The sequence below is a fragment of the Helobdella robusta genome (assembly GCF_000326865.2).
Source record: "Helobdella robusta unplaced genomic scaffold HELROscaffold_1, whole genome shotgun sequence".
In the NCBI taxonomy this organism is placed as follows: domain Eukaryota; kingdom Metazoa; phylum Annelida; class Clitellata; order Rhynchobdellida; family Glossiphoniidae; genus Helobdella; species Helobdella robusta.
The window spans coordinates 5,121,243-5,135,488 of NW_008703570.1; the positions used below are offsets into that span (position 1 = coordinate 5,121,243).

General features: G+C 31.0%; 1 protein-coding gene across 1 annotated transcript; it reads right to left on the reverse strand.

Annotated features, from left to right (window-relative positions):
• Nucleotides 1-2,081: 2,081 nt before the first annotated feature.
• On the reverse strand, nt 2,082-11,968 carry HELRODRAFT_186317 (hypothetical protein; the record flags this gene model as incomplete). Its single annotated transcript, XM_009010871.1, has 11 exons — nt 2,082-3,015; nt 5,010-5,095; nt 5,695-5,850; nt 5,922-6,054; nt 6,127-6,282; nt 6,628-6,761; nt 7,061-7,144; nt 8,127-8,214; nt 9,177-9,416; nt 11,539-11,543; nt 11,872-11,968. 11 exons carry the CDS (start codon nt 11,966-11,968, stop codon nt 2,872-2,874), a joined length of 1,323 nt encoding a protein of 440 aa, XP_009009119.1. The 3' UTR covers nt 2,082-2,871.
• Nucleotides 11,969-14,246: the final 2,278 nt, after the last annotated feature.

The window sequence follows — 14,246 nt, forward strand, 5'->3', positions numbered from 1 at the left end:
TTTCGATTTTTTCATTCAATTTTTTACCTTCCTCAGCTCAAAAAGTATCAAAAATGTTCTTACTTTTTGGAATGATTGTTTTAAAAATAGAAACTGAATATAAAAAATTGAAACCCTATTGTATGAAGCTCACGCATAATATTTATATTTCGACACAATCTGTAGAGTTGTCGCCAGCGTTTAAACACTTTTGCAAATACGTGGACAACATATCTTACAAGATCATCTTGTTCAAGTATATCACGCGAATGCATATGACAATATAAAACTCAACATTTCCTTCATTTTACATATTAGAAACTTCAAATACATTTTAAAAAATGTTGTTTAAGTTTGTTGTATAGTTTTGAAAGGTACAAATTAAAGAAGTAGATTTTACTTAAACATTTTACAAATATAATTAACATACGCTATTTTTTGAATTAATTCAAGTTAGCCTTTTTCAACAAATATCAAAGAAACGTCGGAACACGAATCTTCCTGTGACATAATGACGACTAAGCAATTAACATGAAATTTTCATTAAACAGACTTTCTGCATCTTACAACCACTTTTCTACATCTTCAAAAATTTACAACGCAACGTGTGGTGTGAGTTTCGCACCATTGCATAAAATTCCGGAGAGTTTGTCTGAAAATTGATGAAATCGAAGCCATATCTTTTGTGCAATCCCAATTTGACTGTTGAGTTAGAAAATAAAATTTTGGAGCTGCTGCTGACCGAGGCCTAAAAATGAAGTTTAAAAATATATTATCTTTTTCCGTTTTCTGGATCAGCAGCAAGTCGGAATACTCATAGCTCACTGACGAAGCAATAAAAACCCTACTTTCTTTCCCTTCTACTTAATAATTGGAATTTGAATTTTTATGTTTGACTGCAATGAAGACAAAATACAAAAACTGTTTGGAAGTTTGTTTTCCTATACGTGATTCTTCGTTTCAGCCACGTCTTGAGGAACTAATAAATGCAGTGCCGGCCTTAAATATTTTTTTATAATAAAATAAAGTTAAAAATAGATTCAGTTATACTAATATCTATTTTTAACATAAACTAGTTTTTACAAGAAATTAATTTTTTTTTCACACTAATTAATTTAATTTTCAATTAATGAACGGTTTCAACAACTGGATGAATATGTAAATATATGGGTTTTTTATTTAATTTAGATAATTTGCCCATTGTGTATGAACTTTTGAAATTGTGCAAAAAATTGTAAGAAAAATTAACCGTTTATTTAAAGTCTGATGTTGATGGTGCTTTGCTATGGGACGAGCTAATTTCAGTTTTTATTAAAGATAAAAGTTATAAAGATAAAAGTTGAAGAAGTAGAGAAAATGGATTGTTCTGCGCATTCTTTTTACAATACCTATAACTGCTGTAAGTGGGAACGTAGCTTTTCTAAACTGAAACTAATTAAAACATATATGAGAAGCACTATGTTGCAAGATCGACTAAACTCTTTGGCCAAGTTATCAATCGAGCAAGAAATAGCAGAAAATTTCGATCTTTCAAGCCTGATAAAAGATTTTGCTGACAAAAAAAGCTAGAATAGTTACATTTTAATAACTTTAATCAATGTTTCGCTGATTTAATTAAAAGAATTTGTTGTCTGTGTTGTCTGTTATAAAAATCATCTAGTTGTGTTGTAGGACTTATTTTCAATAAAACACATCTTTTAAAAATTCAATTTTACACTTAGATTAGAAATTCAATTTTACACTTAGATTAAAATTTAGATAAAAAAATCTTTTTAGCAATCGTTGCATATTGGTCTCACCTGTACTCGTTCGTTAATGTTAATCTATCTACCTTCTGTACATATCTATTAAAAAACCATACACACACACATATATACACATACTCCTACCTGGGTGGAGGTCCGCGACGTCCCCGTTAAATTCGTTGCCGGTCCGCAAAATCAAAGTTTGAGAAGCACTACCTCAAACTACCGTCACGCGTTTCTAATAATTTCGTCATAAATTAGGTGATATTAACATTTATAACTTTTTCTCTTCAATCTCCATGATTACATCTTATTATTAATTTTCATTCATCGGCATTTCGGAGATAAATAATGAAATAAACACAACACGTTGTTTAATGGAGGGTTTGAAATCAAATTTTGAGAAACAATTTTTAATGAATAACAGATCAAATTTTAAATACTGAATTAAATAAAGAACATGGTGGTTCTAAACAATTCTTTATAAAACCAGTGCTTATAAGTGACGCCAATGAATCAAGCAAAAACACAAGAAAGCTTAAAACAATAGTTAACTAATCGACTAAAAACCATTAAAAATGAAAAAAATAGAATTATAATATGATTGAATACATGATAACGTGTTAAGTCACGCCTCAAAATCATCCTGCTGTTACATGTGAACAGGTAAAAATTTTTGAGCTTATTAAATCTATGACATAATTAAGCAAAATCTCACAAATGAATTAAAGCTTCAGTAACTTTCATAATTGATTTGGTACAATAACAATAAAGATGAGTTAACGTTTATTCAAAAAATATTTTCAATTAACGAGAAACACTGTACTAATAAAACTACTCCATCGACGTATGCGTCAACAAGTTGTCATCGGTAACATTGAATTTTTGAAAACTAGAAAGCATTGACAACATGAAATTGCAGTTTTGAACTGAACCTATGCAGTCAAGTTCATAAAAATTAATTATATTTGAATAACATTCAAGGAGGAACAGAAATGGTTCGTCTGCATGCGTAGACACCAATGATGTCAACAAAAAAAGCTGCGCCTAAAATTGTGAAATTTCATTGTCAATAAAATAGATAGAACGCTTTTTTGGCACAATCGACCAAAATAGAGCAAAGGATTAGCTTTTGTTCTGACACAAGTTATACTTTCTCCTCTGTCACCTGCTCTTTCGGTTCAGCCCATGGCTGTTTTTGACCTGAACCGAATATGAAGAAAAATATGGAACCAAAAGCGTTGACGGCAGCAGCAACGTAGAAGACATTCCTCCAAGCCGCTCTTGTATGCTGCGTAACGTTCAAACATTTTTCACAATCGTAAAAAAACATTTCTAGAAAATAATTAAAAATTTCAATTATCAAATCAAAATAAAATTAATTCATAATATAGTTACCTTTCTAAAAGCTACGTCAAAATGCAAAGGTAGAGAGAAGAACATGTTTTAGTCAGATGCTACTTAATCAAAATTAAATATTTTCTAATTTTTTTTATTACACACGTTTAAACTTACGTGGGTCAGTTTTTGAGTTTAATCAGTTTTCAAAAATGCTTTCGAAAATTTAAAAATATAATAAAACAAGCACACCTTGATACGTGAAAAAGTAGGGGCATAGACGATGCCCCAGAACAATGATTATTGCGTGACTATACTATGCATGTAAACTTCACCCAAGTTTTTGTACACACACATGTACGTACATCGTATATATTGCTTTGAAAGTTGTTGCCGCGATTACAATCATTTTTATTGTAAAATTAGCTAACGAAATTGTTATAAACTATTGAAAACAATAAAATCAAATCAAACAAATGAAATGAGACACACAAAACGCAAGTGCCCGCAAACCATTTGTTAGCCTATTACCTGTCGCGAGTTTCAGCCAGCGAGGACTTGGTTCGCAAGTATCTGACTTAAGTGCTTCTAACTCGCTGCGTATGCGCACCACATCCTAACTTAGGAAAATTTTCAATTAGATCAACTACCTCAAGTTATTTCAAATTTTACCATTTTATTCATCTACTGATATCTTTGGTCATTAGTCTTAATAATTGTTAGTAACCTTCTAACTGTAAGCTTGAGTTCTTTGAACTTGTATCTTACCATTAGAATATATTATTAAAATATTCATGTATAATTTGTAACCTAAATTGTCTTTTACAAAATAAAACGAATATTTTTAAACAAATTAAATTTATGTAGGCAGGTGTTAGATTGGACCGATCAGCTTACACAGAAGAAAAAAGGAAAGTTGAGACAAATGAAAAAAAATATTATAACAAAATCCGCGTTTATGAACAGAGCAACGAACAAGTAGCAATTAAATTATAAGAGAAGGGAGATTGAATTGGCGTCGGTTGGAAGATCGTTGAGATAAGAAGAATGTGTGAGAGTAGGAAGGTGCGTAAAAATCATCAGACAGATCTTTCGTCAGATAAAGAAACATAAACTGGTGCACGTTGTCCTCCAACATACAAATGCACACGAATTAAGTATATAATTGTTAGAAATAAAAATAGTGAACCAATGAAAAAATATCTGATAATTAACACAAGAGAAGCCTTATAAGTAATACTAATATTATTAATAATAAAACAATATAATAATAAAAGTATCAATAATAGTTATAATGAACAATTTATCATTCAAACATGCTTCATCGATATTCTATGAAAGTTTTCAGGCGTTTATTTCTATCACGTCCTCCGACGATTTTAATTATGCCGATCTGCTCTTCTAATATAATTCATTGTGATTTTTACTAATAAATTTGATTCTCTTTATTATTTACAATTCACTCCCATTAACACATGTGAAAACAAAACAATCTGGACTTAATTATCATTAAGACATGCAATTAAAACGTATTTTTATAAATAATACAAATTATTGATCCTAATATTATATCTATTTATAATAATGTTAAATTTACATTTTCACTATCTTGTTACAATTGAACAATTGATTCACAGTTACTGCCACAAATGATATAACGTGAAAGTCAGCAGTCGAAAGTTGCATAGGTGCATTAAAATCATTAACATATATATTTCTATAGTGGTTGCAGGGAGTACTCTTCGTGGATTTGAATCAGGTAGCAGCTAAACAAACAAACGTTAAAACGACAGACTGTGATGCACGCAATCGATAACACTTCAGCAAACTCGTCAAACGAACGCTTTAACAGCAAGCCAATCAAAAAAGTTTGCCGAAATCACGTGAAAAACATTTAAAAACTTATAAAAAAAAACAACAGAGAAATTATTAATTTTAATTACTGACCCCAGCAGCGGTGAAAGCTGATGCTACAGCAGGCCCAACAAAACCAGGAACCGTCGCAAAAGTATTTGTCAGTCCCATCAGCGTTCCTAATTTTAAAAAAATGCCGTAAAAAATATTTTCATAAAATTAAACTCTATCGAGGCGAATGGCCGTAGCAGGTGCAGGTGCTTGCTCAAGCAGTACCGCCACCAAGTCCAAATTAAAAAAACATACCATCCATTTTATGCAAAATACATTGCTCCAAAACTCCAGCATTTCCATTACTTTAGAGTTTTTTCTTTTCGCGTGAATGTATGGAGAAGATGAGTTTTATTGAAGTCTCTTAACTAGTTACTGCACTTTGAAGAGACCATGGTGACCTCTCACGATCTCTTCACCTCCTCCATCCATAGTGACATGACCTTTCATGACCTCTTCACTTCCTCCATCCATGGTGACCTCAAGAAAATAAAAAATCTATTGGAACGGGATCAATTTTGTTTGTGAGTCAGGCTTTCGCCGAATTACATTCCACCTATTTCGAATTCGATCGCAATAGAGGTTGGTCTGTGCTGATTTTTTGGCGTATCACCTCCTTTTCGTATTTTAATGTTTATTCCATTAATTTTAATTGACATAAAAATAATTTCATAATAAGTTTTTATAAATTGTTGTAATAGTAATTTCAAATGAGCATCATACTGACCTGCGTAGATTGGAGCGAGGTCGAGGTGGTTGACACTCCAGCCGGCCCATGAAACTCCAGACAATCCCACGGCAACTACAACGCACAAGACTGCCAATGCGTTGTTGCACTCAATATAGCCCATGCCTAGGAAAAATACAGCTGGTCCCATCAGACCTGTTTAAAATTTTTTCAGACATCAGAATAATTTTATTATAAGAAAGATTAAATCACGTTATAAGGCAGACCTATCACGTTCGCAATTTTTCGGACTTTTGTTGTTGATAAAATCTTCTTAGTAATAAGCAGGTCGGCTGTAAAGCCACTTGACACCATGAAAAACCAGCAAGCAAGATATGGCAAAGCTGCTATTGCCCCATTCTATATTCATAAAAATAAGCCAAATAGTAAAAAGTATTTGTTGTTAAGACAGTAACTAACAAATATACCAACACTTTTAATGTCGAACTTGAGTATCTTGCTAAAAAATAATGGTAGGCAGGTAAGCATTGTGTAGAAGCCCCAATTGTTGGCGAAATGGGCCGAAGCAGTTGCATAAACTCTGATTGAAGTGAAGATGGACTTCCACGGAAGATCTTTCAGGGCAACCTGTGTCGCAGTAAAGGTAACAAAATGTAACGATGCCAGTAAAATACCCAGGTGATGTTGCAACATGCTACTGCAACGGTGCAACAATATGAGCGCAAAAATGTTGCACGTTTCAATTCACTAACTTGTTTTGATTTATTTATATATTGATTAATTAAGGATATATATTTACTTCATTCATTGTAATTCATTAATTTCCATATAATCATGTTATCATTTAGTCATAAATGGTCACGTCGCTTCATTGATAATATGGGAGATTTGTGGTGAGGGAGACATAAGAACACTCATTTCTTATTTCTGTATTGAGTAAGTGTATTAATAGAATGACAACTGCAAACTAACTGGTTTGGTTTTCTTAGTGCTGCCTAGCGCAGTTTGAATGTATTCCTTCTCACTTGGATTGATTCTGGGGTGTAAATTTGGATCGTCATAAATCAAGAAAAACCAGGCGACAGAGAATGCCAAACCTAAACTTCCTGTAGAGAAAGATTTCAAAAAATAATTGATTTACGTATTAACATGTTGTGTTCTTCTTTTCTAATTACAAAAAAGGAACTAAAAAACGAAAGCAAGTAGCACGCTGTGACTTCCATCATTTGTACACTGACAACTCAGAAACAGAGAGAGTGTGTTCTAATTTAAAACACCAACAACAACTCAAACTCATTTCGTAATAATATACAACAACGAATAAAAAAATTTGCCATCAACTGCAAGTTTATTTTTACTCTTTTAAAATTAAATGTTAATTAACTAAAAAAAACAAAAAGCAAACCAAACAAATAGAAAATAGATTCCCAAGAATAAAAAGCTAGAATTCCACATATCGGGTTTGCCAACACTGTTCCCAACTGGCAGCCTGCCAAATAATTAAAAATGAAATAGACACAAAAACGTATTTATTTAAAAATAATTGATTTCAATTAAAACCGACAAATCAATGTTTAAAATGATACCTCAAAAAAGCCAGAATTATGTGGATTTAAGATTAAATAAAACAATCAATCAATCAAGAGACCCAGTTCCCCTGAGGTAGGACGTTGTTTTCTTTGCCATCAATTTTTTGCGCCAAATAAGACGATCAGATGTATGATTAAATAAAACATAAATAAAAATTAAATATCTTATTTATCGTGTACGTTTCCAAAAATATTGAGTGTCTTTGATAAAAACCAGCCAGGCGGACAATAAATGTTGTGCCATTTTGCAGATGATATTATTAACTAAGGAAATCGAAAAACTAAATTTATAAGAACCACACAAATTAACACCAATGAAAAATGAAAACTTAGATTAATCAATTTTTTCTCAAATATTAAGCAAGTTTAATTTAAGATAGCTGTTGCTACGACTACCGAATTATATTAAATAGAAATTTTAAATCATTTGCAAATATTTATATCGGAACAATCAATTCTAAAATTTGGTGACCAGATCAATCTACATGTCCCTATCAACTAATATTTGTCACCAATGTATTGGCTGATATATTTATTTAATGTCCTGTACAAAAAGTTGAGATTTAACAAAAACCTTGGAAACTATAAATAATTTTCAATTTTTAGTGAAGAGATTCGGCCATTTATAATCATTTTCTAATAAAAGTTAATTGTGAAGCAGAACTGTCAATTCTCTGCTTTCCCTGATTGAATACTCTACTAAACGAGAACATTGATATTGTAGAAGAATAATTTTTGTAGGCAGATATGATATCACTTGCCTTAACAATGAAAGCCGTAAACACTGTGACAGAAGTTGAAAGAGTTCAAGAAAGCACAATTTCTAATCTAGATGGACAACATAATTTATTAAAAAGTAATTAACATAGTTAATCAATAAACCTGCATAGGCAAATGTAATCATTTTGCTCCTCTCAAGCGGGGGTGCCCATTTGGAAATCAGACAATGGGTGGATGGAAAAGTGATTCCCTGTTCAACAAATATGAAGATGAACACATCAGAGACTCTTATTGCTTTTAAAAAAATTCGTTAGTAGAAGTTTATTATAGTTAAATATTGTGCCAAAACGTATTAGAACTATAAAAGATTTTAATAACATTTTCAAAACATAGAACAAAATATTTCCAAAAATTAACATAAAGTAAAAAGAAATAACACAAATTTTTAACATGAAATGTAATCTAAGATGTCTGTCAATGTTCATTGTTCAGTTTCAATCATGGGAGATTCATATGAAAAATTTGTTCTTATTTTGCTCAATTATTTATTTTTCTGTTCTCTTATTATGCCGCCTGACTAACGCGAAGTAAAATACATAACATCTCAAATAAAAACAACGAAGCAACTATGATTTGCATCCCCAGCTGACATTCTAAACAAAACGAAAATTTTTTTTCACTTAATGGTTTAGTAAATGAATCAAGATGAGGAGACTTTCATTGTTTCATATAGCCGTTGTGTTGAATGAATTGAATTTTATTTGGCAGAAGCACAGGAGACTAAGATACATCTTAACTAATATTGTGCATCGAAATATAAGATATGAGTAAACGAAATAGAAACCCAAAATGAAAAAGAAATCATGACAAAAGACAACAAAAAACAAGAATTGGAATATACACAGTACATAAAAAATATATTAGGCATATATAAATATGCCTACATAAATACACATACATATATTCAACCATACATTCACTTTCACATTCTATAAAAAAATGCAACATAATGCATACACACCTAAATAAAAATATATTAAAACAATCAAACATGTACTCATGAGACAAAGATAGATAAGCAAACATTTATTCAAGCAGTTGTGTTTAATGAGTCCACGCCAATGTCAAGTTTTCTAGATTAGTAGATCTATCTACCTGACGATATGATTTAATACTTTCGGAAAATTATGAATATAATCTTTAAACAAGTACCTGGAAGATTCCTTGCAATATCCTAACAATAATGAGCATAGGAGCACCTGCCAACTTCGTCAAAATAGGAGTTGCTAAGCAGAGGATCGAATTAACTCCTACAGCAGCAAGCAGCAACCTCTTACTTCCAAACTTTTGTGCCATCAGACCACCAAAAAATTGAGTACAAATATAACCATAAAAAAAGGAGCCCAAAATGATGCCTTGCAATCCAATGCCCCAATTAAATGCACCATCAACCTGCAGAGATGTGATTCATTGTGAAATTGAAAATTAAATGTAATTTGTTTATAGATATAAAAAATAAATTTAACATTAAAAGTAAAATTACAAAACAATTCAAAAATAGAATTGATAATAATTACTATAATGATGATTTATATAGCGCAAAGGCAAGCAACTAAAGCACTCTTTGCCTGAAACCATGGTGCAACACATTGAACCTATAAATAATAATTGCAAAGTATGAATAATACGAAAATACAGTTATCGTTAGCAACATTATATACAGCAAAATTAAAAAAAGATTCTTTGAAAGTGGCCAACGAAGTGCATGCCCTGATGTCTGCAGGCAGTGTGTTCCAAATTTATGGTAAAGAATGGCGGAAAACTGCGGTTCAAGCTCTCTAGGCAGGTACATTAGTTTGTAACCAACCATTCCTTTTCTCTACCCTCCCATAGTGTCATCTATAGGTAAACTTCTTAGATACCTTCTCCAAAATCGTATAATAGCGTTTTATATTGCTTCAGAACATTACCTCAATAGGCTTAACAATAAATAATGCCTCAGTTGTTCTTCTTCCTAAATATTAATAAAAGCCAAATTTCCCTTAGCCGGTCTAAAAAACGAAATTGATACCCATATTAACAAGCAGCAGTGAGCCACCTTGAAAAGTTTAGCTAGCAACTTTAATTACAAGTTTTAATGAATGACACGTATATACATGTAGTTAAAAAATCAAACGATTAGAAACAAAAAGTGTTAACAAAAGGAAATATAAATTTGAAGAACAAAACAGACAGTGTTCAATACCCTTCTTTTATAGCATTTAGAAAGGTTCACAACATTACAACATAAACAAAAAATAGAGTTCCAATCAATCAATCAATCAACCAAACAATCAATCAATTAATAAATTAATCAATCAATCAATCAATCAATTAGTTTGTAAAGTGCCATTTCCGCGATGTTCAACAGCGCTTCTCAATGAATTTTGCAAACAGATAGGTCAAGATCCGATCTGAACTTCGTAAGTGATGGAGAAGTAGTCAGAGAAGTAGGTAGAGAGTTCCAGATAAAAGGGCCAGAAAAAGCAAATGCAGATTTAGCAAAAGAGTGTTTAACACGAGTTAAAAAGAAGTGAAAACAAGAAGAAGATGGTAAACCGGGGCGTTATGGTTCAATTAATATGTTTAATAAGTACTTAGGAAATAATTTAGCTTGAGACCTATACATTAGTGAACAAATTTTAAAAATTATTTTATATTTTATAGGTAGCCAGTGCAAAAGAACAAGATATGGAGATATATGAGAAAAGAAAGGGGCACGAGCAACTAGACGAGCAGCAGAGTTAAAAGCTTTACTTAAAGGATAGAGTATAGAATCAGGAAGACCATAGTAGAGCGAGTTACAATAATCAATCCTATATAAGACTAACGAAGTAACAAGAAGGAGAAGAGTAGAATCATCAAGAAAAGGCAAAAGTTTTTTATTCTACGTAGATGAAGGTAAGAACTTCTAACAACACTATTAATCTGAGAAGAGAGAGACATAGTAGAATCAAAGATAAAGCCTAGACTGCTGAACTTACGAGATACATCCAGAGTTTTAGAATCAGGTAAGATAATAGAAGCAATAGTAATAGAGCATTTAGATTTATTAAAACAAATTAATTCAAATTTAGAAGGATTAAGTTTGAATCACACAGAGTCAGACCAAGTGATATGTTTGAAAATAAAACAATTGAAAATGATCGAATATAAAATTTTGAAAAAAACTCTGATGCGTTTTGTTAATTTTTTAACAACTAATTGTAAAATGTTGCACGTGTCAGCCGAATATTGATCAAGTCATCTCTATGGCCTTCAATTTGTGAAAAATTTGAAACATATATGGATTTTCAATAGTCTTTATTTGAGACTTTTTAAAAAGTAAGTAATATGAGTGTGTAGTAAAAAATATAAAGTGTAATAAATTAATTTGTATAAAGTGTGTAGTAAAAGTGTAACAAATTAATTTTTTTGTTAGAACAAAAATATGCGGATCAACATTTTTTCTCAAAAAAATTAAAAATTATTAATAACTGAACAACTAATAAATAATTTAAATAAGTTTAGATTAGTGAGAATGGCATGTAACCACCTGCACTTTAGTGGCATTGGATGAAGCATTAAAGTTCTGACCTTCATTTGGACATTGGCTCTCACTTTTGCCTGTCGCATTCAATTCTTCAGCACTTTTACCAACTATTAATTATTTAACGTAATAATAAGAAACTTGAATTCAACAAAAAATCAAAAATGTCTAAATGATCATTAGAAGCATATTTCTAAAAATATTTCTAAAATATATTTTATAAAAATTTCAATGTTTGTAACATACTTGAAATACCGAAAATAATAACAATTTTGTAAAACCAATGTCAAACAAAATTACAACATTACACAAAGCTTTGAATAAAATAAATTTGCAAACTTGAGGCTTCAACATAGGTGTGGTTGATCATAGCAACAATGGCAATGTTCAAATTGACTCTCATACAATACAAGTTGATCATGGTCAGGAAAGCCATGATTGTTAAAACAAAACGACATGACGGAAAAGCTAAAGTTGAAGAGTATAAAATTTTCAAAATTTAAAATCGTACAAAAATATAGAAGCACATTATCTGTTCTGAAAACATACGTATGTTTGGAGCTACTAAAGCTGGTATCTTTTCTGTTTCTTCTTTATCGTCCAAAAATGCCTTGGTTTCAACTTTCTCTTCTGGAGGTTTTCACAAAGTATATTAACACACCACCAACAATATTTTCCATAATCCAATGAAATACCGCATTATAAAGTTGATAATTTTCAATTTGGTATTGTTAAAATAATTGAAACAAGTGATAAATTTTCAAATGGCATTGCTCACTTACAATGGTAAGTGAATTGAAAATTTAAAAACTGTTAACATATGGGCTTGAGCTATCTAGTCTTCATAACCATTACACATGCTATAGCAAAACTTTAGATTAAAAATATTTATCTAACTAATGTAATCCAACAGGTATTTGTAGATTGCTTCAAAAGTTGCTCATATTATTTCACTAAATTGAATGATGTTGCTTTTGTTTGTGAACATAATATTTATTATACATTATGTTGAAATAAAATAAATTACTTTATTTCCATTCTTCTTTGTTTTTGTATTCTTTAATCAATGTTCTAGTTTTTTTAACCAGCTTTTAATTAGTCAGTGCCACAATCATTAACTATTTTATTATAGAAAAATATGATGAATGATTATAGAATTTTATAATAAATAGGCTGCTAAAAAAAACATTTAAAAAATTAGTTCAACATGAATTCAAAACAAATTAATTAATAAAATTCACTCTATAATGATTCTCAGAGAGGGCAGGGCTACATGGGTCTTTTTGAAAAGATACTTTTTTTTCCTAAAACATACCATTGACGAGCGAGACTTCTTCTACTAAAAACCAGCATTCGACCAGCAGCTTGTCCAAGGTGTGATATTGAAGGTACTTCACCTACTCATCGACAGACCCAACCAAAATAATCTGGAATTTTACCCAGCCAACATTTGAATTCCAACACAGCTTTTTTAAAATCTCCTCAACGTTTTACCAATGGCCAATGCAAACTTTGATAGTGGGTGAGACATAATATGATGACATCCAGCAGCACCAGTAACCAGCCCCATAGCAGAAATCTAGACTAGCCCTCTAACCTGTACAACACCCCAGCATTAAAATTGTCATGACAAAAATCCCAAATTAATAATTAAAACTGAATATGGGAAAAAGTTAAACATGAATTCATTATTAACCTCCAGAGCCGTCAATCTGTTTCATTTCTACTGATGCCATGGTGCAGGCAAATGGACAAACTGTATGAAAGGAAAGACAATGTCCTGAATGATACATATGCTATGTTGTTAATATCAAATCTAATGCTAATGAAATTGAAATCATGCTTTCATGCCAGCCATTTCATTCCAGTTTTGATTTGAAGATATATAAAAAACAATGTGAATGAATTTTTTAGAAACTTGTTGAACACCAAGTTAGATAGCCAATAGAGTAATAAAAGATCAAATAACAACACATAGTCTAGGTAGGTCCTAGGAATTGTAAATCGAAAATGCCAAGCAGTATTTTGGATAGCCAACCTGAGCTCTGCTCTACTACAACTAATAGAATAAGTAACTAGCTAGTTAGGCTCTTAGACTGATTTTTTATGTTTTATAAGTTTTGAGTTAATGTGAGTGTGAACAAAAGTATTTACTATTTAGCTCTAGCACCAGTAGTGAACAAGTTAATTTATCTTTTACTTTTAGTTTTACAAATGCTAACTAGTTACTAATTAGTAATAGTTACTAATTACTAACTAGTTCTAATTACTAACTAGTTAATTGTAATTTGTCTTTTAGTTAGCTGATTAGCATTTTGTAAAGTAAACCAATGGAGTAACCAACATTTAACCAAATTAACTAACTACTAAATTAAAAACACAAGTCGGTATTGTATTTTATCTGTCTGTATTGTATACTTACTCTTCCTATAACTATAAAAAAAAACACATGAATCAGATAAAACGAAATACATACAGTACAGTACACCTACACATAGACATACACAGCAGAGTATATTTCCAATCATGAATTAAAATTAAGAAACTTCAAACCTTTAAAAATGAAAATATAAATTAATCAAAGATATATTAACCTTTAATACTCCAAAATGCCTAAAATAAACTTGACTCGGGTCAACGGGACAGAGTAAAAGATAAAGGTTGTAGAGATGATACGATTAATATTCGTCTAATAACATGTGCAACGTTCGGCA